This window comes from Toxorhynchites rutilus, chromosome 1 (genome assembly GCF_029784135.1).
Source record: "Toxorhynchites rutilus septentrionalis strain SRP chromosome 1, ASM2978413v1, whole genome shotgun sequence".
In the NCBI taxonomy this organism is placed as follows: Eukaryota; Metazoa; Arthropoda; class Insecta; order Diptera; family Culicidae; genus Toxorhynchites; species Toxorhynchites rutilus.
The window spans coordinates 143,039,009-143,065,414 of record NC_073744.1 but is presented as its reverse complement, the minus strand read 5'-3'; the positions used below and the strand labels follow the sequence as shown (position 1 = coordinate 143,065,414).

The window sequence follows — 26,406 nt, the reverse complement described above, 5'->3', positions numbered from 1 at the left end:
ATAAATTCCGTGAAGTGAAAGAGTTCATTCCCGTTTATAAGAGACATGTCGGTTGCATAATTTCGGGAGTTTGAACGTTATGTCGGTTGCATAATTTCGGACGTTTTAACGTTATGTAGGTAAGATTACTAAGTGTATCAGATAATATTCCATTTAATTGAACGTATGTTTTAGAATGACAAGTTTGCGATTAAACCTCGATGATTCGGTATTTCAATCCAACTATTCGAACTCATTCCATGAATCATTTGCTTGGTGCGTTAGTTTGCTGAATCAAACGGTGCTTCAAAGATAAGAAGGAATACCTGGTTGCTCTTGAATAATGTAGTTGTTGAACATATGGGAATGTAATTTTATGTCTTCTTTCTATAGATTACTCTAGAGGTAAAGCATGACTATCATGAGTTTAATAATCGATATCTCGCATACACTTGTAGTCAGCTCTGTCTTATTCGTTCGATAGTGAGAAGTATTTAGTATAGGTCAACGTTAGAATCATTTTTTAAGAACCGTTTGTACAATTTTTATCTTCTAATATCTTCTATATCTCAGAATAAACCAGAATTTATCCATCTCATGATCAGTATAATCTGAGCTACTCCCATATGGGATTCTGAAGTTTAATCCTCTTATCCTTCCCATTCTCGTGTAATTTGATATACGGGACATGAGGTATGATATAATTGTTTAAACAGAAACTGATCAGCAGCGTCGGTCAGAAGCATAATTTTTATATGAAACATCTAATGAGTTCCAGGGAATTTCCCAAAAGCGGAAAATGATTCAGATTTGCTTTAGACGGATATTAAAATCATGGAAAAAGAACTAGAGAATAATTTAAAAAAATAATAATTTGGAAGTACAGTAGAACCCCGATTATCCGCGAAATAGTCGGGGTAGATCACCGCGTATAACGAAAATCGCGGATAACGCAATAAAGGGCTAAAAATGAGGTGCAAGCAGGGAAAAAAGATATTTTTAGCATGAAAACTATGTTTTATCAATACAGAAAATATTGAACTATCCATCTGTATGGTCGTGTACATCAGTGATCAGATGATGTGAAAGCCATGATCAAAATAAAAGAGCATGAGTCTACCACTCACTGACAAATTTCGGGAAGGTTGATAGATTTACTAGGGAACTCGTAGTCGCGGATAATCCGCTCGTGGAAAATCGAGCTTCTACTGTATTGCGATGATAGATTAATTTTTTCCTTATTTGAAACTTAAATATTCTTTCATTCAAAGTATGTCTTCAAAACAATATCGTTGAAAATCTCTATTACGTAAAACAAAAGAACAATGGCCTTATTCGATGTAGCTATCGTCCTGATTCGGGCCTTGTCCACCAATTGCGGATGTTTGAATTACAAAAACAAGCTCTGCAATGTTGGAAAAACATTACAGTTATTATTTCATATTCACAATATCAACAAATCAATATTATACATAATCAATCATAATGATCGTTTTGGGCCAGTGGCCTCCATTGCCATTTTATAGGGTTGCAACTCTCTTTAGTCTAATCCTTAAAATAGAAACAAAAAATTTCTATTCATTTAGGACGATCGAAATTAGACCTTTCGCCATGTTTAAATCGGTCTACGGGAGCTACATTTTTAGTCCTCAAAATTTTAGCAAAAAAGCTAAATAAATCCGAAATCTCCAAGCTTACTCCATTCCGCGTGACTAGCTTTCAGCATCTAAAATACAAGTGACAAATATACTTGTTTTTCCCGGTGACGTGACAGTATCGTGGTATTCATAATAACACCGAGTTCATCAAAGTTGTCACGACGGATGAACTCTTCCGGATTCTACACACACGGTGGCAGCCGTAATAACGTTGTACACAATTCATCTCGTTTTCACCGTGAAGTGACGTTCGTGATCAGGCCCATTGATTCAATTTATATGTTCATGCGACTCACAAACTTTATTACACTGAGATGCGATTTTATTTACACTGATATGCGATTTGCGACATAAAATGAATAGAATGTGCGATCACTAAATAGATCACTATACAAGGATGATCGTTATACCGATATACGATTTAATCCATTGATGATATAGAAAATCGTGTTTTTCAATTGTATACAATTTCGGATACACATGATGCGTCCTTTGGTTTGTTTTGATCGTAAATTGATACGAATTTTTTCGCGACCTAGCATGTGCAAAAGTTATACGATTTAATGTTTGCTGAATATCATAAAACTTGTTACACCGAATTGAGACTTAATCTGTAGTGATAGATGAAATCGAGGTTTTCAGGATACATTGTTTGACATTATATATGATTTTTATTCGATCGAACTTTATATGTGACTTAGTATATGCCAAGTTATATTATATTTCGACGATTTAGAAGAAGAAATAATTTATTCGATTAGCGATGCGCTTTTTCTGTTGACGCCCTGATGTAAACAAATTAACTTATTTGTCAACAAATGCGTATTCTATTTCAATACGCCCTTAAGGTAATTCAGTGGAATTATAGACGAATGACAGCATTTATTTCTTGGGTTTGATTTATTTTCGTGATCAGAAGATTATACGGCTACCATCTCTTACCCTCCAACCATGTTTGTAGAGACACGTTTACCCTGGTTTACTACCTTCATAATTCGCCGAACGATTTGATTGCGGTCGTCGCACCGTTTAAAAATAAATTTATTGCTATATAACAATCTGTCGCTAGTTTCATTAACTGGTTCACAGTCGCGATTATCACCGCCATCTTCATCTTAATCCGAGCGAGTCGGCGGGTTTTGGCGGAAATGAAACATTTCGCGACAGATGCGTGTGCTGACGTAAACTGAAGCGAGAAAATTGAAATGACCTTATTGCGGGGAACTTACCGATTGCAGTTTTGGTACGGACGTTGCGTGAGTACGCCATCGGATGTAGAATGGCCCAGTAGCGGTCGACCGAAACTGCGACCAGGCAGAAGATCGAGATTGTGCACAGCACGATCAGAAGGGAGATGGTGAAAAGACATGCGTACAGATTTCTGGGCAATCCGACGGATGATAGCACCGCAAACGGAACCCCGAGCAGGCCTACCAGGAAGTCAGCCGTGGCCAGCGAAACGATATAGAAGTTGGTCCGTCGGCGGAGACGTCGCTCGCGTTTGAACACCACTATCACCATCGCGTTGCCAACCACGGCCATCAGAGCGACGAGGCCCTCGAACACGGCATACGTTACGTCCAATTTGGCCTCCTGGTGGTGGTTCGGTACGAAGCGAAGGGTCTCGTTCCAATCGGTCGCATCGGTGCTGGTGTAATATCCGACGATTCCCGTGGGGTCGTTCTCGGTCATTGAACCTCCGCTTAGCGCTAGTGCCCCCGCTAGTGGACACACCTCAGCCGCAACACCACGCTCGCTCGCTGGTTCAAACCGCTCTCTCTCTCTCTCTCTCTCTCTCTCTCTCTCTCTCTCTCTCCAGGCGGGATGTATTGGCCTGATAAAACAAAAGTTCCGCAGCAAAATTAATTATCCTGCATTGATAATAATTTTTGCGCGACTATCCGCCTCCGTGGAATTCTCGCTGTTTTCCCCTTCTCGCGGCGCGGCTTCCACTTGTCGTTGATAATGTTTTTATTTGTTTGTTTGTTTATTTATTCATTTGCTTTTATGTGCATTCGATTGTTTTTTGCCCCTCTTGCGACACACGGGCGGCCACTGCGGAACATATCTCGAGTGCGATAAACCGTTTAATTTCATTGGATCGGATTCCGTGCTGGTATTCCACCGCTTGTGACCCATCGGGAGTACACAATGTTTCGAGCCCTGCCAGCTTCCTGGCAGATGAAGATGGCTATCCTCGGCAACAGCGGGCAACCGCTCGACGGATGGGTGATATCAAATCTGCAACAAAAAGGCAAAAAATTGAGAGAATTAAAAAATATATTTGGAAGTATGCGCTGTGTATGGAATGTTATGGAGTGTGATGAAGCAATGCTGAGGGATATTAATGGTGTGCTCGCTTGTCGACGGAAAAAAATTCGAAATACCACGTGCCGAGGCGATATTCATACGAAATTTGACGGCTGGCAGACGGAATTATTTATTATACTGTTGGCGCAAATTGCGATCGATGATGGATGACAAGAGCGATTTGTGTTAATAGAGAACTGCTATCTTTTGAGAAGTCAGTACCGTTTCCATGTGTTGATTTGTTCATCTGCACTGAATATAACCCTTCGTTAAAATGGAATTAATCGCACGAATTATGTTAGTGTCAATCACGCATATCGTAGTCGAGCATCGGGTGGCATTGCTGGTAAAATTAAAGGGTTTTTCATAAAAAAACTGTAAGGAGTATACCACTCCGGTTTTGAAAATCGCTTTCCAAACTTGTGTGCCAAAGGACGAAGGTTCTCTGTCAGGATTGAAATTTTGGGTTGCCCGGATTAGCGCCTTTACTGGGCCACGCGACAGTAACCACTATAAAATATACAACAGCTCAACCCCAACAACTTCATGAAAACCAATCCGATGTTTCCGATTTTCGAAAATTTAAATCGATCAGCCTAAATTAAATATTAAAACCAAAATCTGAAGGATATATAAAAATGGTTAAATTAAAACTAATCCAGAAATTTTCTTTTTTGTGGTGATGGTTATCATGACATCGAGCAAGTGGTCTGATCCTGTACAAACTTTCATTCTGCCAGGGCTCATCTATCGGAATCACTCAGGGTACTAGAAAGCTAATCTGACTTTCCAGTTAGATACATTTTAGCTAGTCGCGACATCAATCTTATGCTCTCTCTTTACCAATTCCTCAAAAAAAAAAAAAGGAATCACTGTTTGATTCCTGCCCTCCTCATCAACCCAATCTATCTCAGTAGCTGTATCCTAGTCCCGATATTGGCATCCCGATTTATTACATTAAATGAGCTGAAAGATAACATAAAATGTTCTACTCCCCAATACATGTATATCATTTGTATAATATATATGCTAGAGCCAATATTAGGGAGCGAAACAGGAGACACATTTAAATGAAAGGTTTTCGTATAGTTTGCCAAATACACGGCTCAGACAGAGAAAGATATATTCTCGTTCATGTTCTTCTTTATCGGCTTAGAAAACACCTTCCAACTTCATTTTATGATGAGGTGTAATATTATCACGCTCCTTTATAATAGCGCTGGCAGCTATATGGATAGCGTGGTCGTGTAAAGTAACTTCGCATTCCAGCCGGCCTTGGTTCGATCCCCATTGACGTCGTATGGACTTTTTTTTTGCACAATCCCAAATGAAAAGAGAAAAGAAAACAGAAAGAGATTTCTGCACACATACATACAAACCATTTTTAAGCTTCAAAATAGCTCATTATTTGCGCATTTGACTCTCATGACCAGGAAATGGCATCTTTTCTGCCAACGCTAGTTTGGGTGTAGAAATTAAACGTCTGATTAATAAACATTTTTGGAAAAAAAGAACTTTCTTTTCTTCAAAATTAGCAACGTTTCTAAAGAGGCTACAAATTCATCTAATTTACTTAAATTTCGTATCATATCTAGCAACATGTTTGACAAGAATGTGTCTAGTACTTAAATCGCTTGCTAAATTATCGTTGTTACTATCCCTTCTATACATTACTAGCTGACCCTGCAAACTTCGTCCCGCCCAAAATTTGTTTTTTTGTTATCAATACCTTCAAACATTAACGTTTTCTTACTAAGCGCAAGTTCATGAGTCCAATCGCAGATCTGTTCATTAATGTTTCTTCCCCATAAAACCTCCACATGCCAAATTTAGTTCCGTTTGCTTGATTAGTTCTTGAATTATGCGGAAATGTATGCTTCATTTGTATGGCAGCCCCTCTCCCCCTCAGAGAGACTGGAATAGACACTCGCCATAGAAACGTTTTGTGTCCCCTAAAACCTTCGCATGCTAAATTTGGCATTTTCTTGATTAGTTCTCGAGTCATGCAGAAATTTGTGTGGAGTGGAGTGTCTAGCCACCATACAAACATTTATTGCACCCAAAAACCTCCATATGCCTAATTTGGTTTCGTTTGCTTGATCAATTCTCGAGTAATGCAGAAATTTGAGTTTCATTTGTATCCCCAGCCTCCCTTCAAAGAGAGGGTGGAGTGTCTAACCACCGTGAAATCATTTATTGTGCTCTAAAACCTCCATATACCTAATTTGGTTTCATTCACTTGATTAGTTCTCGAATAATATAGCAATTTGTGTTCCATTTGCATGGCAGCCCCTCTCAAGAGAGAGGGAGGAGTATCTAACCACCGTAAAAACATTTATTACACCCTAAAACCTTCACATGCCAAATTTAGTTTCGTTTGCTTGATTAATTCTAGAGTAATGCAGAAATTTGTGTTTCATTTGTATGGTAACTAACCACCATAGAATCATTTGTTGCACCCTAGAACCTCCACATGCCAAATTTCGTTTCATTTGCTTGATTAATTCTCGAGTAGTGCAGAAATTTGTGTTTCATTTGTATGGTAGCTCCCTCCCCTTAGAGAGGGAGGCGGAGTGTCTAAACACCATAAAGACAGTTATTGTACCCTAAAACCTCCATATACTTAATTTCGTTTCATTTGCTTGATTAACTCTAGAGTAATGCAGAAATTTGTGTTTCATTTGTATGGCAGACCCCCCCCCCCCCTAAGAGAGGGGGAAGAAGTGTCTTACCACCATAGAAACATTTATTGCACCCTAAAACCTCCATATGCCTCATTCGATTTCATTTGCTTGATTAATTCTCGAGTAATACAGAAATTTGTGTTTTATTTGTATGGCGGCCCCCCCTAGGAGAGGGGAGAGGAGTATCTTACCACCATAGAATCACTTACAGCACCCTATAACTCCCACATGCCAAATTTCGTTTTATTTGCTTGATTAATTCTTGAGTAATGTAAAAATTTGTGTTTCATTTGTATGGCAGCCCCCCCTTAGAGAGGGGGGAGGAGTATCTTACCACCATAGAATCATGTATTGTACTCTAAAAGCTGCACATTCCAAATTTCGTTTTATTTGTTTGATTAATTCCCGAGTAATGCAGAAATTTGTGTTTCATTTGTATGGCAGCCCCCCCTAAGAGAGGGAGAGGAGTATCTTACTACCATAGAAAAATTTATTGCACCCTATAACTTCCACATGCCAAATTTCGTTTTATTTGCTTGATTAATTCTCGAGTAATGGGGAAATTTGTGTTTCATTTGTATGGCAGCCCCCCCTTAGAGTGGGGACGGAGTGTCTTACCACCATAGAAACATTTATTGCACCCTAAAACCTCCATATGCCTCATTTGATTTCATTTGCTTGATTAATTCTCGAGTAATACAGAAATTTGTGTTTCATTTGTATGGCAGCCCCCCCCCTAAGAGAGGGGGGAGGAGTATCTTACTACCATAGAATCATTTATTGTACCCTATAACTTCCACATGCCAAATTTCGTTTTATTTGCTTGATTAATTCTCGAGTAATGTAGAAATTTGTGTTTCATTTGTATGGCAGCCCCCCCTTAGAGAGTGGGGAGGGGTCTCGAACTATCATAAGAACCTTCCCCGACCCCAAAAAACCCTACATACCAATTTTCATGTTGATCGGTTTAGTAGTTTCTGAGTAGAATCAGACAGACAGAAATCCATTATATATATATATATATATATATATATATATATATATATATATATATATATATATATATATATATATATATATATATATATATATATATATATATATATATATATATATATATATATACATACATAGATGCAGCAAGTACAGGCAAACCTGTTTTTGTGCGGCTCTTCTAGTGCGATTTAGTATGTCATTGGGTCTTTAATAACACAAACTAATCGCACAAATAATAATATTGCATCTAAACAGTCACACAAATGAGAAATCGCACAAAAAGCAACCGCACATAAACAGGTTTTCCTGTATGCAAATTGAAATCCGGTCCGGTTTGGGAACAATGCGTTATAATCGTTTGCTTGTTATAACGTTATTTTGAGAACCCTTAGCACAAAAAATCATCGTTTTCACTTGATGAAGTCGGACCGTCCACTGCAAAGCCAAATCATTTCGGCCGACAGACGATGTTCTGTGTGTGCTGGGAGCAGGACCATGAGCTACTAAAATCGAATGAAACGGTGAATACGGTTCACCACCGACATCAAACGATAAATTTCAACTTTGCATGGTAAAGTGATATTATAGCTTGACAACGTATTGGCGCACACCGCTGAAGCCCTGAATGAAGCTATAAAAACCCTCAACTAGGAAACATTATCGCACCCGTCGTATTCTCCAGACCTGATCCCTATAGATTATCATCTTTTTGCACTTGCACTTACAGCACTTCGCTGAATATAAAGACTTAGAAAAATGGGTCGGCGAATGGTTTTTGTCAAAACAAAAAACAAAAAAAAAATAAGAGGATTGTGACAAAGACACGACCGCATTGTTAACATAGGACTATGAACTTTATTATATTTTTTTCATAACCTTTAGAAACAGATTCTAATTTTCATATGGCGTTGGCTGAACGCTGTCTAGAGTGATACTAAAAATAAAGAAAGTCACTAGGTCAAATAATTGACCGTAAATACCCCACGCCTGATGCAATGTAACATGCTTTTCACCTTACCTTTTTCTAGAGCTTGAGCTTGAATAGACTGTACATTTCGTAGTTACTTTCCGTGATTGACCTGAACCAGCGAAGTTGCACGAAACACACACTGAATGACGCTTGGGAGTAGCAAACTACTCTCATGGTGCAAGTATCGGTGATTCGAATTTTAAATAGTCAATAACGATGCCGGCCGCATCCTTACAATCTCCAGGAGAAGGAAAGGCATATTAATATGATATTCGTGGCCAGAAGAATTGCCTTTATCTAGTGTCCATGGGAAGGGAAGTATGATACTCGCGGCCAGAAGGAACGCCTTTATCTAGTGGTGCTCCCGTGGCCGAGTGGAAAGAATCACATATATGTAGAAGAAATTTTCAGGTAGTCAATACATGCACTCCAACGTCGCGATTTAGGAATACAATAGAGTACTATGCGAGAAAAAATGTAGGATATATCGTGGATTCAAGCCATAATAAGTGATTCCTTTCTGTTGCAATCTTAAGTAGCCCACTAATCATCAGCAGCATTGCATTTTGTAAAAACAATAGAGTAGTAGGCGTGAAGTTTACATATAATGTCGCTGATTTACATCATTATACAGGAATTCTTCTGGTTATTTTCTTAGGTAACCCATTGATGATCTCCGGCGCCGCGATTTGAATGGATGATAGAGTAGAGCACGCAAAAAATCACATGATACACCGCCAATTCGAATCATTATAGAGGTTCCGGTTACCATCTCAGGTAGGTCAATGCCAATTTTCTCCGTAGCTATTGGAAAATACAATAGAGTACTACTAATATAGAGTACATCTCCACCATCGTAATCCGAAATACATTCAAATTTAGAGAATGTGTTTCGCAGAGTTGTTTCGACTTACCTCACATACCTCAGTGAATCCAGACTCTTACCTCTACCCACTAACAACTATCCCTTCCATGATAATCGCAAGGAAACCACGCTATAGAGGCGACTATTCTGGCCTGCGGGTGGTGATTATCATATTAGCATTCCTTCCCTTCCTCAGGTCGTGGCCGGCGTCGTTATTGACTAATTAAAGCTCGAATCAACAAATATTGCTCAATGAGAATGATTTGCTACTTCGAAGCATCATTCTGTGTGTTCTTTGTGCAATTTGGTTCGTTCAAATCAATCACAGAGAGCAATTACGAATTGTACAGTCAACCCAAGGTCAAGCTCAAACTCTCCTGGATCATTATGCATTGATACATTGGGCCATCGTCAAGCGGATCATGGAGAGGACGCAGAGCCCGGATTTGGACGCAGTGACCGGAAAATAAAATGAATATTTTTTTCTTTGCATAATATTGTTTGAACTACTAAAAGACAAATGAGGTGATTTTTCAAATTAAAAAAAAATCTTCTCACAATTCTTGATCGTTCCATCGTTTGGAAATATTTTATACCAACGATATCAACAAACTCACCACTTTGACAATTGTGATTCATCTCAATTGGATCTTGGCGGCTGAACATTAACTTGAGTGACGAATCCTCCGGCTGAAGAAGGTCTCGGTTTTGATGCCTCCAAGATTCAGGAACACTGGTCTTCACACTTCATCAAGGGTAGGGAGCTTATGGGATAAGGATGGACATTAGAATTTGAATTTCGCTGTCGGTCGCGAGCAATCTAGACAGAAAACCTACGCACAAATTATAGGGACTTATGTACAGGCGCATATGTGTTAATCGAAAATGCAATACATTTCAGCTCGACTGAAATGAGCTCAATTTGTATTGATTGGGATAGGGATGCCAGTGGTTTGGTGGTTAACCACTTGCATTAATATCTCGCCCGAACCGGTGAAACAATTTGTATCAATTTGACATGCTTTCATGAGCACAATTGGTCACATAATTGGCAATCTCATGTTGGAACCCTGTAGATGGGAAGACCATATTTCACATATCACCTTTTTTTCTCCGCATGCATGCTTCCAATGTTGACACTTATGTGGTTAGCGGAAATGATATATGTGCACGATCCAGATATCCGAACCACCGATTCCCTGAGCTATTTACCTCGATAAGCAACAAAACAAAATATTCGTACAATTTCAATACTGCCCGCCTGCGTGCAAGAAAAAAAGGGTTGAAAAACAATTAAAATCGAATTATCGAATGTGCGATTCGGTGACAGAAACATGCGATCGGGGATAATGAATCGATTATAGTTAATTAATTTGGCCGTTCACCTCTCATAGACATGTCTGGAATGTATTGCATTTTCGATTAACACGTATGCGCCGACATGTTGGTGCAGTGAATGCTGATGAAAATTGAAAAATATTGATTTATCCCCCGGCAGAACGTTGAAAATGCGGCCTAACTAATAGAGTTTGTATGCCCACTTCTTCAAAACGACACGCGAATCACCCTGTGACAAGTTGAGTTCTGTATGTTGTGTTGTTAGATTTCTCATTGACATTTCCACAACATTTTAGTGACATAACTTCCCGTTTCTGGAAGTCGTCTCGAATGAACCTGCTCATATGTTTTCCTTCATCAGCTGTGAAAATAGGATTGAGCTTGCAACATGAGTTTTCAGCTATTCCGCGATTAGCCCTTCTGCTATGCAGAATTCCAAATGAAATCGTCCTAAAAATGCAGATTTTAAAAACTTGTATTTTTGATTCCAATGAAAGTGCGTATTTCGTTTGGGTTAGAGGAAATATGAGTTTTTCACAGCAATTCGGAATTTTTTGACTCAAGCGTAACTTTTGAAAAGGGCGTATCGATTTTAGTAAGAGAAATCTTTGATAATTTGTATCTCAAAAACTATGAGTCGTACCGAAATAGTGTCTTAGAAAGAGCTATAGAGTATTGATGGTTGAATATGAAAAAAATGAACACTGAGAAAAAAAATTAGTACTCTTTTTTTATTTACAAAATAAAAAATACATATTTTTTAATTTTTTTTTAATTTTCTCATACAAAAAAGAAGTCATGTAGAAAATTAAAAAAAAAGACGGGTGGGTAATGTCGGGGACATAACCGGAGTGACGTAGGACTATACAAAGGGGACAGCTTTTGTTAAATATATATTTTAAATATATTGTTTTATTTTCTTCTCCTACGTGAATACCTACCTGTTTACTGTTTACTGTTTACTCTTTATGAATATGTTGATGGTTCTGAAAAGAACCTTTGGTGTTGTGTTTTTGTTATCACTCGATATTCCCATCTTGTTCGGTTAAACCTTCCTGTTTAGCTATTGCGTTTGCCACTCGCCACAGCTTTCACAGTTGGAAAATTTCTTCCCATCCAGCTTGTGACATGTTGTTCAGTAAATTACATTTAATGCGACGTGCCGGAGAAACACTTTGCCACTCACTGAAAGTAATTGTTGCCTTGATGAGCGCCGAACCGAAGCTGCTCTGTTCTTGATGCGGGTTTTCTGATTGTCGTGAGCAGCTTTGCAAGCCAACTCGAGCACTCCGACGGCCGAAACTCTATAATCGCTGTTAGGTATATTGGTGCTCCGGCACCAATCCGTTCGGCCTAGTTACCCTTGCGGAGCAATCAGTGAATGCGACCAACAGGGAACTGGAGACCTGCACGGTTCGAGTGAGACTTTGCCTTTCCCTTAACTTGTCCTCCTTTGTTACGTCCACGATGCCGATGCCGTACAACCACACGGGTTTACGGTTTGAAAGAAAATAAGATATTTTTTTGGGGTCCGCGTGGTTTATACTCTAGCGGTACACACTCACAGGATAGAGACAAATCGGCAGACTCAGCCAAAGAGGCGAGTCCAACGAGACGAACCAATGAGCGTTAAAAGGGAGCGATGGCAAAAAAATACATTCATTATGATTTGTTCGCTCGTTGGATTCACATGCAGGCTGAAAAGGGTCCTTTTCAGGATCACAAAATTATCTTCAATCTAAAGAGTTTATTGTTTTGTTATCACTCGATATCCCCATCTTGTTCGGCTAAACCTTCCTGTTTAGCGATTTGTTGCCACTCGCCACAGCTTTCACAGTTGGAAAATTTCTTCCCATCCAGCTTTGTGACATATTGTACAGTAAATTACATTCAATGCGACGCGCCGAAGCGCCACTCAGTGTCGCTTTGGAGGCGATTTTAACCTGTAATTGAACATTTGCGATGACAGTGGTACAGTGTCGACCTTCAATGTGGGGTCATAATTTGAACCCCGAACTCTATGTTTACAAAAATGTCCAACTAAATAAGTCGCATTACATGTCCGTCTAATTAGCTAAATGTCGAACTAATTGTAAATTACTGTACTTTCAATATGGTTTCAATTGGTGAAAATTGAATAATCTGGAAAGTTCTCAACTATCAATAAGCTCAGAATAACTGCCAAATTCACATACTCATCAGATCCTGGCAAACAAATTATGAAAAAATCAATTTGTGTTTTATTATTATTTTGGATAATGTTTTAGAAAGCATTGAACTGTATTTCCTAAACTCTTTTTTGGAAGGTTTAATGGCCCTGAAAAGCGCCTTGTTTTATGGTATGGTTCCAATTTAGAAAACTTTGTACTCGTGGTTTTGAAAAAAACCTATTCGAACGCCCTCGATGCCGCCTTGTTCTGGATTTGCCACCAAAGCAGTTTGTATGAAGAACAAACTTTTTTCTTCTGCTACCTGATGCCGTTTTGCGATTGCGTTTGCCACTCGCCACTCGCTGCAACTGCCTGTTGTCTTGATGTCCACCTAACCGAATGTGTTCTGTTCCGAATGCGGGTTTTCTTATCGTCGCGAGCAGCTTTGCCAGCTAACTCGATCACTTCGGCGGCCGAAACTATATAACGCCGGCTAGGTGGACTGGTGCACTGGTACTAACGCGCTCGGTCTAGCTACCCTTGCGGGAAAATCCAGACCAACACGGTTCGAGCGGGATTTTGCCTTTCCCTTACCTTTTCCTCCTTTCCCATGTCCAGACATGGCTGCTTGGGTTGGTTTGTTGATGTGTTGTGATGCGAACTGATGTGGTGTACGGTTTGGATGAGAATGATCCTTACGGAAGGAAGGAAGGTATTGTATTATAGAGACTTTAAACTTTTGCAGTTCATTCGTCTCTAGCCTTGAGAAAGGCCCTTTGAAAACTCTACTCTACTTTACTCCAGCGCTACCACCTCCGCCCTCTTGCCTTGAGAATGGCACTCGATCCCTCGCCGTCCAGCTCGTCCAGCAACGATGTTGTCCAGTCGGTGTCCACATAAAGAATGCTTGTTACGGCAGCGGAGCGGGGATTTTTAAGCTGACTGGCTGGCTCGAGAATTACGCATGAGACTGCGACCAATGTTTCGTTAATTTTTTTCTTTTTCCTTTCCAATCGTGCTTCATTCTATTTCGCTGCTGCTCTGGTTGCCCGTTTAGGTCGGTACGATTTGAGGAGCACAAAATGGACCAATCAAAAATGGGCACATAGTGCATTTTGACAATGCTTGATATTTCACAATTATTCAATTATTTATCTCAAGAAAAATGAAATGTTATTCATTATGATAGATGCGTAGATATATTTCCTATCAATTGATGCAAAAACTTTTGCGATCTATTGAGAAATGCTCGAGTTATAAGCGTTCCAAATCTTGCATTTTTTCGTACTTGTTCAGTGCTTAGATTTCCATTTCACCCCCTATATCTTCCGGTTAGACGTAGTCCTACGTCAAAATGGGCCCAAGATGATAAAACTATTTTTGACGAACTTTGTGGAACATCGAATTTTAAGAATTTTCGAAACTTGGAGTTTTTGTATGTTAGCAGTCATTTTTAATCACAAATTATGAATCCTGATGTTATTTAAAACAGAAAAGGGTATTATCAATCTCCTTTTAAATGCAACCATTCTCGAGATATTTAAAATATTTCTAAATTATTGTTTTTTTATAGTAAATAATCTCTTTTAATATGTTTGTCGTGTTATACCGTCATGTTCATGAAATTTTATGAATTTGCTTATAATTTCCAACAACTTTTCATTATGGTTCATTTTTTGACTCAATTGTAACTTTTGAAAAGGTAGTATCGATTTTAGTAAGAGAAATCTTTGATTATTTATATCTCAAAAAATATGAGTCGTACCGAAATAGTGTGTTAGAAAGAGTTATAGAGTATTTTTGGCTTAATTTGAAAAAAAAAATACACTGAGAAGTATTAATAAAATATATTAATAAATTAGTACTCTTTTTTTATTTAAAAAATAAAATTTTAATTTGCGATATCAAAAAATATGTATTTTTTTATATTTTTAGGAAAATTGTTGAAAATTATAAGAAAATTCATAAAATTTCATGAACAAGACGGTATAACACGACAAACATATTGAAAGAGATTATTTACTATAAAAAAGATGATAGATTAGGAATATTTGTTTAAATATATCGAGAATGGTTGCATTTAGAAGGAGATTGATCATAACCTTTTTTGTTTTGAATTACATCAGAATTCATAATTTGTGGCTAAGATACAAAAACTCGAAATTTCGAAAATTCCTAAAAATTCGATGTTCCACAAAGTTCGTCAAAAATAATTTTACCATCTTAGGGCCATTTTTTAAATTTTCTACGTGACTTCTATTTTATATGAAAAAATTGAACAAAATATAAAAAAATACATATTTTTTGATATCGCAAATTAAAATTTTATTTTGTAAATAAAAAAAAGAGTACTAATTTTTCTTCTCAGTGTATATTTTTTTCAAATTAAACCAACAATACTCTATAACTCTTTGTAACACACTACTTCGGTACGGCTCATATTTTATGAGATATAAATTTTCAAAGATTTCTCTTACCCAAATCGACACGCCCTTTTCAAAAGTTACGCTTGAGTCAAAAAATGAACCATGATGATGTATTTGGAAAAGTTGTTGGAAATTATAAGCAAATTCATAAAATTTCATGAACATGACGGTATAACACGACAAACATATTAAAGGGATTAAAGGGATTAGAGATGAACCAGCCTTTGGCTGAAAATCTCTTTAATAAAGAAAGAAAAAAAAAATTATTAAAAGGGATTATTTACTATAAAAAAGACAATAAATTAACAATATTTTTTAAAATATTTCGGGAATGGCTACATTTGAAATGAGATTGATAATAACCTTTTCTGTTTTAAATCACATCAGGATTCATAATTTGTAGCTAAAAATGATTGTTAACATACAAAAATTCGAAGTTTCGAAAATTCCTAAAAATTCGATGGTCCACAAAGTTCGTCAAAATTAGTTTTACCATCTTGGGCCCATTTTTTAAATTTTCTGCATGCCTTCAATTTTGTATGGAAAAATTTAAAAAAAATTAAAAAATATGTTTTTTGGATATTGCAAATTGAATTTTTATTTTGTAAAAAAAAAGAGTGCTAATTTTTTTTCTCAGTGTACATTTTTTTCATATTCAACCATCAATACTCTACTTTCAAACTCAGGGCCCTCAATTGACCATCTTTGTGTTATTATAGAATAACTACGTCCACGCAACCATCATCAGCGATGGAGATCGATCTACGGTCGAAATAAGATCGATTCATCCATACAACTGCTCTGCTCTGCAAGAAACATCGGGCTGCTGTTCTATAAATAACCCAACAATGATCAATATCAACTGTCTCCGCTGTCCGGTCTGCTGAACAATGGAAGAACAGATAGAATACCCTTACGCCTAAATGGCTGTGTAATTTACCATAATGTAATGGAACAGAAAACCTAACGCCTAAATGGCTACTACTACTACTATGTAATTTACAATTTATAGAAACATTAACATATGTACATGTACACGATAAAAACTCGGCTCTGTTACAGATAAAATGCTAATGAGCCTAATAAATAAATGAATGGGATAAAAAAAAATCAATACTCTATAACTCTTTCTAAGGCACTGTTTCGGTACGACACATAGTTTTTGAGATATAAATTATCAAAGATTTCTCTTACTCAAATCAATACGCCGTTTTCAAAAGTTACGCTTGAGTCAAAAAATTCCCAATTGCTGTGGAAAACTCGTATTTCCTCTAACCCAAACGGAATACACACTTTCATTCGAATCAAAAATACTCATGTTTTGTCATTTGTCGATTTCAATTGGAATTGGAATTGGAATTGCTGTATGAGCTTGAGCTTCTACAGGGTTCCAACATGAGATTGCCGATTATGTGACCAATTGTGCTCATGAAAGCATGTCAAATTGATACAAATTGTTTCACCGGTTCGGGCGAGATATTAATGCAAGTGGTTAACCACCAAACGCTATCCTGTATCCTCACTTTGACCAACCCGAGCACACACTGGCATCCCTATCCCAATCAATACAAATTGAGCTCATTTCAGTCGAGCTGAAATGTATTGCATTTTCGATTAACACATATGCGCCTGTACATAAGTCCCTATAATTTGTGCGTAGGTTTTCTGTCTAGATTGCTCGCGACCGACAGCGAAATTCAAATTCTAATGTCCATCCTTATCCCATAAGCTCCCTACCCTTGATGAAGTGTGAAGACCAGTGTTCCTGAATCTTGGAGGCATCAAAACCGAGACCTTCTTCAGCCGGAGGATTCGTCACTCAAGTTAATGTTCAGCCGCCAAGATCCAATTGAGATGAATCACAATTGTCAAAGTGGTGAGTTTGTTGATATCGTTGGTATAAAATATTTCCAAACGATGGAACGATCAAGAATTGTGAGAATATTTTTTTTTAATTTGAAAAATCACCTCATTTGTCTTTTAGTAGTTCAAACAATATTATGCAAAGAAAAAAATATTCATTTTATTTTCCGGTCACTGCGCCCAAATCCGGGCTCTGCGTCCTCTCCATGATCCGCTTGACGATGGCCCAATGTATCAATGCATAATGATCCAGGAGAGCTTGAGCTTGACCTTGGGTTGACTGTACAACTCGTAATTGCTCTCCGTGATTGACTTGAACCAACCAAATTGCACAAAGAACACACAGAATGACGCTTGGGACAAGAAAATCATTCTCGTTGTGCAGTTTTCGGTGATTCGAGCTTTAAATGGTCAACGCCGGCCACGTCCTTACAGTCACCAGGGAAAGGGAAAGAATGTTAGTATGATATTAGCCGCCCGAAGGCCAGATAGCGTGGTTCCCTAGCTTTTATCATGGTAGGGATAGTTGTTAGTGGGGAGAGGTAAGAATCAGGATTCACTGAGGTAAGTGATGTGATTATGTGAACGTGAACTATCGACGAAACGAAATTCCATTAATTTAATGTGTCACAACATGCGTCCGGAATTATCTTTAGGTAACTTAGGAAGCAAAACCTCTAAAATTAATTGAAGCGGCTATACATTCTATTATTCTATTGTGTACTTTTTATCGAACTCCGAACGCAACAGCGAAGTTATTTTTGTGAAACCTGAAAAGGTAACCGAGAAAACTTCTCCAAAACTCACAAGACCAATGATAAATTACGTTTTACGTCTCGGTATTCTCTATCGAACTCCACGTCGGAGTGTTATTTTTGGGAAACCTGAGAAGGTAACCGACAGAACTCTTATGAAACTAATCGGACCCGCGCGTATTTTTATTCAGGTTAAGTTGTGAAGGCAACCGGGAAAAAAATCGTACAATATAACTTATAGTAATATTTTTAGAAATTTCATCGAATCACAGATTCTCAAGTATTTAAAAAACGACACGATTCACATTTTTATCCACGACTAACAGTTAACGATTCACGATTTGTAAGTTGCGTAAAAAAATAAGCGATGAGCCACACTACACTTTGTCCATAAAACCAGGTGATAATCTTGCTGCTTTGTGCCATTGTAAACAACGCTTCAGTTTATATTATAGTGTATTTGTATTGGTAACTATCAAACACTGCATGATTTTCATATGTGTATGTGCAAGCGTTGAGCGTAAACAAATGTTTTCAAGTGTTAAGATTCTATAAGACCAGTTACGTTTTCTATTTTTTTTTTAGTTTGTTTGATTAATAAATCTGGAAAATGTCGAAAGGAAAAGTGCTCACCGATAGAGAAAAAGGACAAATCGATGTATTTCATCAAGAAAATGGTGGAATTAGAGAAATTTCTCGTCGGATTAGACGATCCCATCAAGTAGTTCTCATTTATTTGACGAACCCTCAAGGATACGGTATACAGAAGAGTGCTCCACGTAAGTCAAAGCTTCCTGACCGGGATAATCGGGAAATAGTTAGAACAGTTTCTGATACTTCAAAATCGCTTATGCAAATAAAGCAATCTTCGAATCTAAATGTTTACGGGAGACAATTCGTCAAATTTTGGTAAAAAGACCTTACATGAAGAGGGATAAGAGGGTTAAAGCTTCTAATCTTACACTATCTCACATCGAAAGACGTCTGAGTTTTGCCAAAGCTCACATGAATCAACAGTGGGACATGGTATGTCACGACAAAGAACCTTTTCAAAAGAATACATTTTGCCATATACCATAACGAAAGTTCTTCAATTATTTTTTTTTAGAAACTGGACAGCTGAAATTAACATATTTAAGCACAATAAATAAACAAACAACTCTTTTGAACTGGATTGACGTTAAATATACTTTATTCTAAGCAGTCTACAATGTATGAATGTATCTTGTTGAAATTCTAATTGTTTGTGTTGCAACGGAATAGAACCAAAAATAATGGATTACTTTTTCTCCAATCTAATATATTCATGACATGTAAAAAAGTCTTACATCTTACAGTTCAAACCTTCGCATGCTATCTGAAAGAAGTTGAAAAGTCAGTCAGGTATACGAGTCAGGTATCATACGAACAACGACTTTTCTTTTATATTATTCAGACATTTTGACATAGGACCATGTCTTTGATTTCTACATAGGGGCTAGCTCTACAAAAAATGTAAAGATTCATTAAGAGTTTTCAAACGCATATTGCTCAGAGTCGTTATTGCGACATATGTTGTGTTATGTACCATGAGACAGGAAATTTATCCAGATTTTTTTTGCTTACGACATGAACAGTGTATATAGTAAAAAAACTTAACAATTTGACAATTAAAATGGGTATGATTTTCGATTTCACTAGCCACTCGTTTTCCCCCACAACGCAACGAGCAATCTTTTTGCATACAATTCGGCGTTAGCTCACAATGTGATAAGATGCGTATTATGAATCATTCTCGATTTGCCGATAATAGGCATTTAAAAGTTGTCAGAATCAATGGAGGGATTATCTAGGAATGATCTTGAAGATGATATCGGATGATTTCACTCTATGCTACCCAAATATTTGACGAGAGCCTGGCTCAACAGGTTAAACGTTGATAAAGATTTTATTAGATTGAAGTTCAGATTGTTGTCCAATCAATTCGTGCTCAGTTCACGTTTTATCATGTAGGTCTTGCTACTAACAATTTAAGGAATTGTGGTCCAGGATGTCATTACATCGAGCATGAAATTGGTTATGTAAAAATGCAAATAATGAATTTAACTGTCTGCTGATTTAATATTTCGAAAAAAATACACCGACGCATATTTTTCGGGGCTTCTATTTGGAATATCAAAAAAGTAAAAAATACAGATACAGAACAATACTAATACAAACATAATACAAAAAAAAAACAAATACAGAACAATGAAAAAACTCAATTCAAATGCATTTACTACACACAATCACAGTCCTATGTCAAGATATCGTCCGTGCTACTAGGCCCAGACCCATCAACTTTTATGTTTTTTTTATTTAACCTTAAAAGGTTACACAACAAAAATATAACTTTGACGCGTTGTAAGTAATGCCTACGTCATGGAAAGTGTATTTGATATTTTATTTTTCTCATTTTTGTAACTAAATTTAAATGTGTTTGGGAATGTTTGTCAAGATTTCATACCCACCCCTTCCGAAAAAATTTTTGTTTGAAATTGTTAAATTGAAAAATAGGTAGGGTAGGGCGGGGCTAGTTGGTCATATGGGTAAGTTGGTCAGTGACGATATCTTGGAATCTGAGTGTCCAAAAAAATAGCGAACTATGGATGAAAAATAGCGAATTGCTGATACAAAAAAATAAGCAAATCGGAAAAACTTTTTATTAAGTAGGTTCAAAAATACGGACATGGTTCCGATTTCGCCAAAAATCATTCACGGTTTGCGCATTTTAAAATGTGTTCTGAAAACGGGTTAATAACCATGAAAAAAATCGGCTCAAACGTAAAACAAAGCTTTATTGTACGTATTAGCTTTAAGTGTTAATGGAAATCGCTTTTAAAATTATTTTTGTTGAATTTTCATGAATCTTCTTTTTCATATATAGAGGGGCTAGTTGGTCACACAAATTGCTCGTTCGAGAGCAACGCATATAAAATTTTTCAGGTATGTCGTGTTTCATTACGCAAGCTATAATTAAATATAGAAAGCATATGTTTTACTGCTAACCCTAGTGTATTTGAAACGAGACAACCACCACACAAACCACTTGCAATATAATTGTCATATTTATATTTTTTGCTGTAAAATGTAGCATACCTGGAGGCTATTTCTATATACTTTGGGTCGAACGGTACGAATGTCATCAAAACAAATGCAAGCAAGAATGCAAGCGGTAGTGTGTCGCAGGGATGCCAGGTGATTTTATTCAAAAGTCTTGACATGGTACGAGAAAATGTCTTCACCATAATATCGGAGGAAAGTTCTTCTCACAAAAACGGAACTGTGATAACTCTATTTGTTTATTTTAGATTTGAAGTTTTGGTTGTAACTCAAACCATATCCATGAAACTAATTGTAGAAAAGGCATGTAACCGGAAGAGCTTCGATTCGTGAAGTGGTCGTTTGAAAGATCTAGGGTTATCTATTATGTAGTAGGGCCAAAATAATAGAAATTGAATGTCAAAATCTTTCGAATTTTCGAGCACAAATGAACAAATGTCTTCTAGATAGAATATGTATTCGGACCGCTTCGTTCGCTGAGACTAAAGCCCTACTTTTTTTTGACGATATTTTCGGCCAATAGTTAGAATTTCATGGAAATAATATCTTTTAAAAATCCACGTACGCTATCATACTGAAATGTATTCACATATATCATAATGTCTTCAAAATGTCTTCACAACATCAAATGTCTTCAAAATGAAGACATGTCTCCAAACCTGGCATCTCTGGTTCGCCACAAAGTGGAAGAGAGACGAAATCGCTAGAAAAGATTGTCTGACTAATTTTCAACGATGATAATTTGAAATTTTCATTATAGAGGCGAATGAACTTCAAAGTTTAAAGCCTCTTAAAAACAAAGAAGATAAGAAAATATTTTCATTAATTTGTTTTATTACTTGCTACATGATATTAGTTAACTGTTTTTGTTTTGATTTAATTAATTTATTTATAATGAAGAAAACTTCTAATAGAAAAACGCTTATTATTTGCTCAAAATTAACATGCCTATTATTCACCAATTTACCCCGTGTGTGGGGTTAGTTGGTCAATTTATTCTGAAATATGAAAACGTTAAATAAAAGAAAAATGTCAATTAATTGATTCTCTGGTTATTTTTCGTTGAAAGGGTAAAAGGTGAGCTTCATTGTGGTACATAACATTCTAACGAAAAACTTCGTACCACAAAGTTATAACCAAATTTATTCAAAAATGACCAACTAGCCCCGCCCTACCCTACATTGTCAGAGACTCGGAAGCTTCAAACCTTATGTCAAGAAAAACATATAATATTTCAAAGTTAAGGTGAAAGTTAATTGGCTACAATAAGTACATTGGAGCGAAAATCGTGATCTTGGAAGATTTGCATTGAAGACTCACCAGGAATTGTTTAAAATGATATTGCAGCAAAAATAAGAAAGATAGATGTTGGGTGTCAATGAACAAATTGTAGAGCGGTTGCAAAACTTTAATTTGATTGATAGAAACAATCAAGTTTATTATGCATTTTTGGGGTAAAATTAATAATAAAACCTTGGATACCACTTACTTTTAAGTTCATCGTTTCCAAAACGTTATGTAAATCTGCTGAACTAGATCGTTCATAACTATATCCTGTACAAAATTTTCTAATCTTTCAAATGATCCACAGAATAGTCCTACATAGCGTACTTGCTGAAAAAGAGCCAGTAAGCTGCAAACAGAGCAAAAGTTCAATAACTTTGTCGTTGTTAAAATACGAACATACGCGTAGAAAAATTTTATCAAATATGATCCTTTATCACCTCCTGAAAATAGTCGGATTTTTTCTGTGAGAAAGGTATTTTCTGACTTAAAAAAGATTAATTAAAAATAAAATTCTTCATTTATATTAAAAAAAGACGGGTGGGTAATGTCGGGGACATAACCGGAGTGACGTAGGACTATACAAAGGGGACAGCTTTTGCTAAATATATATTTTAAATATATTGTTTTATTTTCTTCTGCTACGTGAATACCTACCTATCTACCTGAAAAATGGATTAGTTTACTGTTTACTCTTCATGAACATGTTGGGGGTTCTAAAAAGAACCTTTGGTGTTGTGTTTTTGCGTTTTTTTTTACAAACTTTCTCAATTTTTTCTCGCTGTCTTATAGTTAAATCATAATTTTTTTCCGAAGGCTTTGTACTTATTAAATGTTAAACGCAGGGCATCTTTCGACGTATGTACATATCGTACAATCAAAATGATGGCTGTGATAGGGGATGCATAGGTGGTCATCAGCTCATTCACTATCATATATTTCACAATTGAGCACATTACCGTACCTTAAACTGTATCCGTGTTTCGGAGACGAATGAATTGTAAGATTTGTAGTTTCCGCAAACAAAGTAAATAAAAATGAAAAAGAACTGAGGTTTTGGAGACGAACTCTACGATCTGTCGAGAAATAAACGAGCTATAAGCGTTCTGAAAAACCAATAGTAAATACATGGACGAGTGACCTTCGGATTAAAGCCCTTTAAAATAAGAACAGAGCAGCAGGAAATACATAAAGGTGAATGAACTGCAAAGTTCAAAGCCTCTTAAAAACAAAGAAAGAAGAATAAGCTCATCATGTTGCTCCTTAGTTATTTTTCTATACAATGCAGATGTAACGTCATTCATTTTTCAACATCAGTTATCAACCAAAGAAAGCAGTTCTTGCTACCGAGAAAATTCGTTAATGCCATCCTGCATACAATGTGTTGTAATTTGAAGCCATTTTTAATTCGGAAACCATGCATGGGTTTGTGAAAACTGAATGATCAATTTAAAAGACCCCAACCACCAATAAGTTCAAGAACAAGATAAACAAAATAAATCAGTTTATATTATATGTCATATTATGTCTCTTTAGAATGCATTGGTATTGTGAAAAACTTTCAATAACTCTTCTTTGAAAGGTTTAATGGCCCTGAAAAGCGCCGTGTTTTACGGAGGCTAGTTTTGCCACCAAAGCAGGTTGTATAAACAAACTTTTTCCTTCTTCTACCTGCTGCCGTTTTGCGACTGCGTTTGCCACTCGCTGAAACTAGTTGTTGCCTCCGAACCGAATGTGCTCTGTTCTGTAGGCGGGTTTTCTTATTGTCGTGAGCAGCTTTGCAAGCCAACTCGAGCACTCCGGCGGCCGAAATTCTATAACCGCTATTAGGTATACTGGTGCTCCGGCACCAATCCGTTGATGCGATGTGATGTGAAACGATGCCACACAACCACACTGATTTACGGTTTGAAAGAGAATGATATATTTTTCAGCGGATCCGCGCCTTTTGTACGCTAGCGGTACACACTCACAGGATAGAGACAAATCAGCAGACTAAGCCAAAGGGGCGAGTCCAACGAGACGGACGAAAGAGCGTTAATAGGCAGCGATGGCAAAAAAAATACATTCATTACGATTTGTTCGCTCGTTGGATTCACATGCAGGCTAAAAAGGGTCCTTTTCAGGATCACAAAATTATCTTTAATCTAAAGAGTTTATTGTTTTGTTATCACTCGATATCCCCATCTTGTTCGTCATGCGACGTGCCGAAACACCACTCAGTGTTGCATTGGAGGCGATTTTAACCTGTAATTGAACATTTGCGATGACAGTGGTACAGTGTCGACTTTCGATGTGGGGTCATAATTTGGACCTCGAACTTTATGTTTACAAAAATTTCCAACTAAATAAGTCGCATTACAGGTCCGTCCAATTAGCTGAATGTCGAGCTAAATGTAAATCTAGAAGCAATTTAAAAATTAATGAATATTGAATAATCGGGAAAGTCCCCAACCATAAATAAGCTCAGAACAACTGCCAAATTCACATACTCATCATATACTGGCAAACAAATTATGAAAAAATCAATTTGTGTTTTATTATTATTTTGGATATTATTTTAGAAAGCATTGAACTGTATTTCGTACTCTTTTTTGAAAGGTTTAATGGCCCTGATAAGCGCCGTGTTTTATGGAATTTTAGAAAACTTAGTACTTAGTATTTCGAACGCCCTCGATGCCGCCTTATTCTGGATTTGCCACCAAAGAACAAACTTTTTTCTTCTACTACCAGCTGCCGTTTTGCGATTGCGTTTGCCACTCGCTGCAACTGCCTGTTGTTGTCTTGATGTCCACCGAACCGAATGTGTTCTGTTCTGAATGCGGGTTTTCTTATCGTCGCGAGCAGCTTTACCAGCCAACTCGATCACTTCGACGGCCGAAACTATATAACGCCGGCTAGGTGGACTGGTGCACTGGTACTAACGCGCTCGGCCTAGCTACCCTTGCGGGGAACTCCAGATCAACACGGTTCGAGCGGGATTTTGCCTTTCCCTTCACTTTTCCTCCTTTGCCATGTCCAGACATGGCTGCTTGGGTTGGTTTGTTGAAGTGTTTTGATGCGAACCGATGTGGTGTACGGTTTGAATGAGAATGATCGTTACGGCAGCGGAGCGGGGATTTTTAAGCTGACTGGCTGGCTCGAGAATTACGCATGTGTGAGACAGCGACCAATGTTTCGTTCATTTTTTTCTTTTTCCTTTCCAATGGTGCTTCATTCTATTTCGCTGCTGCCTTGGTTGCCCGTTTTGGTCGGTACGATTTGAGGAGCACAAAATGGACCAATCAAAAATAGGCACATAGTGCATTTGGACAATGCTTGATATTTCACAATTATTCAATTATTTATCTCAAGAAAAATGAAATGTTATTCATTATGATAGATGCGTAGATATATTTCCTATCAATTGATGCCAAAACCATTGCGATCTATTGAGAAATGCTCGAGTTATAAGCGTTCCAAATCTTGCATTTTTTCCTACTTGTTCAGTGCCTAGATTTCCATTTCACCCCCTATATCTTCCGGTTAGACGTAGTCCTACGTCAAAATCCAAAAAAATATTTGTATATGAAACAATGAAAAAAAATTGACTCGATTATATACAGGATTCGATTATATACAGTGATAAGAACAGACTGTATATAAACGAGTCCGCCTTGTACTGGACAAATCTTCAACCGTAAACGGTTTAAATAAATGAAAATTGGTATATTAATGTGGTGTTTTCAAAATTTTAGATGCCAAATTGTCTTAAAATTGCATGTAATTTTTGAAATTTTAAGGTCGATTTTTCCCATACATTCATTGGCACCCTAATGATCATATTCTAACGAGTGTCTTATATCTTCCAACAAGGTCGAGACTAATGAACCCTCAACACATAGTGTGACACAATATCACTGAAGTCCACAATATGCACTGCCCCATATAGGGAGCAACAGAACTACAATTAATCTTAATAACAGTTGTCCAAAGTAATCCTGACAGCTCATGTTTTACTTTCAAGTTTGTTCCCAGGAAAGGGGGTCTTCGCAAATAAGTACAACG

General features: G+C 37.1%; 1 protein-coding gene across 1 annotated transcript in view; it reads right to left on the bottom strand.

The window, feature by feature from the left end:
* LOC129761928 (uncharacterized) overlaps positions 1 to 26,406 on the bottom strand; it is a 113,293-nt gene that overhangs the window by 34,000 nt on the left and 52,887 nt on the right. Inside the window, exon 2 of the mRNA XM_055759781.1 lies at positions 2,867 to 3,878. Coding sequence (XP_055615756.1) covers positions 2,867 to 3,329 — 463 coding nt within the window. The 5' untranslated portion in view covers positions 3,330 to 3,878. The remainder of the gene's footprint in view (positions 1 to 2,866; positions 3,879 to 26,406) is intronic.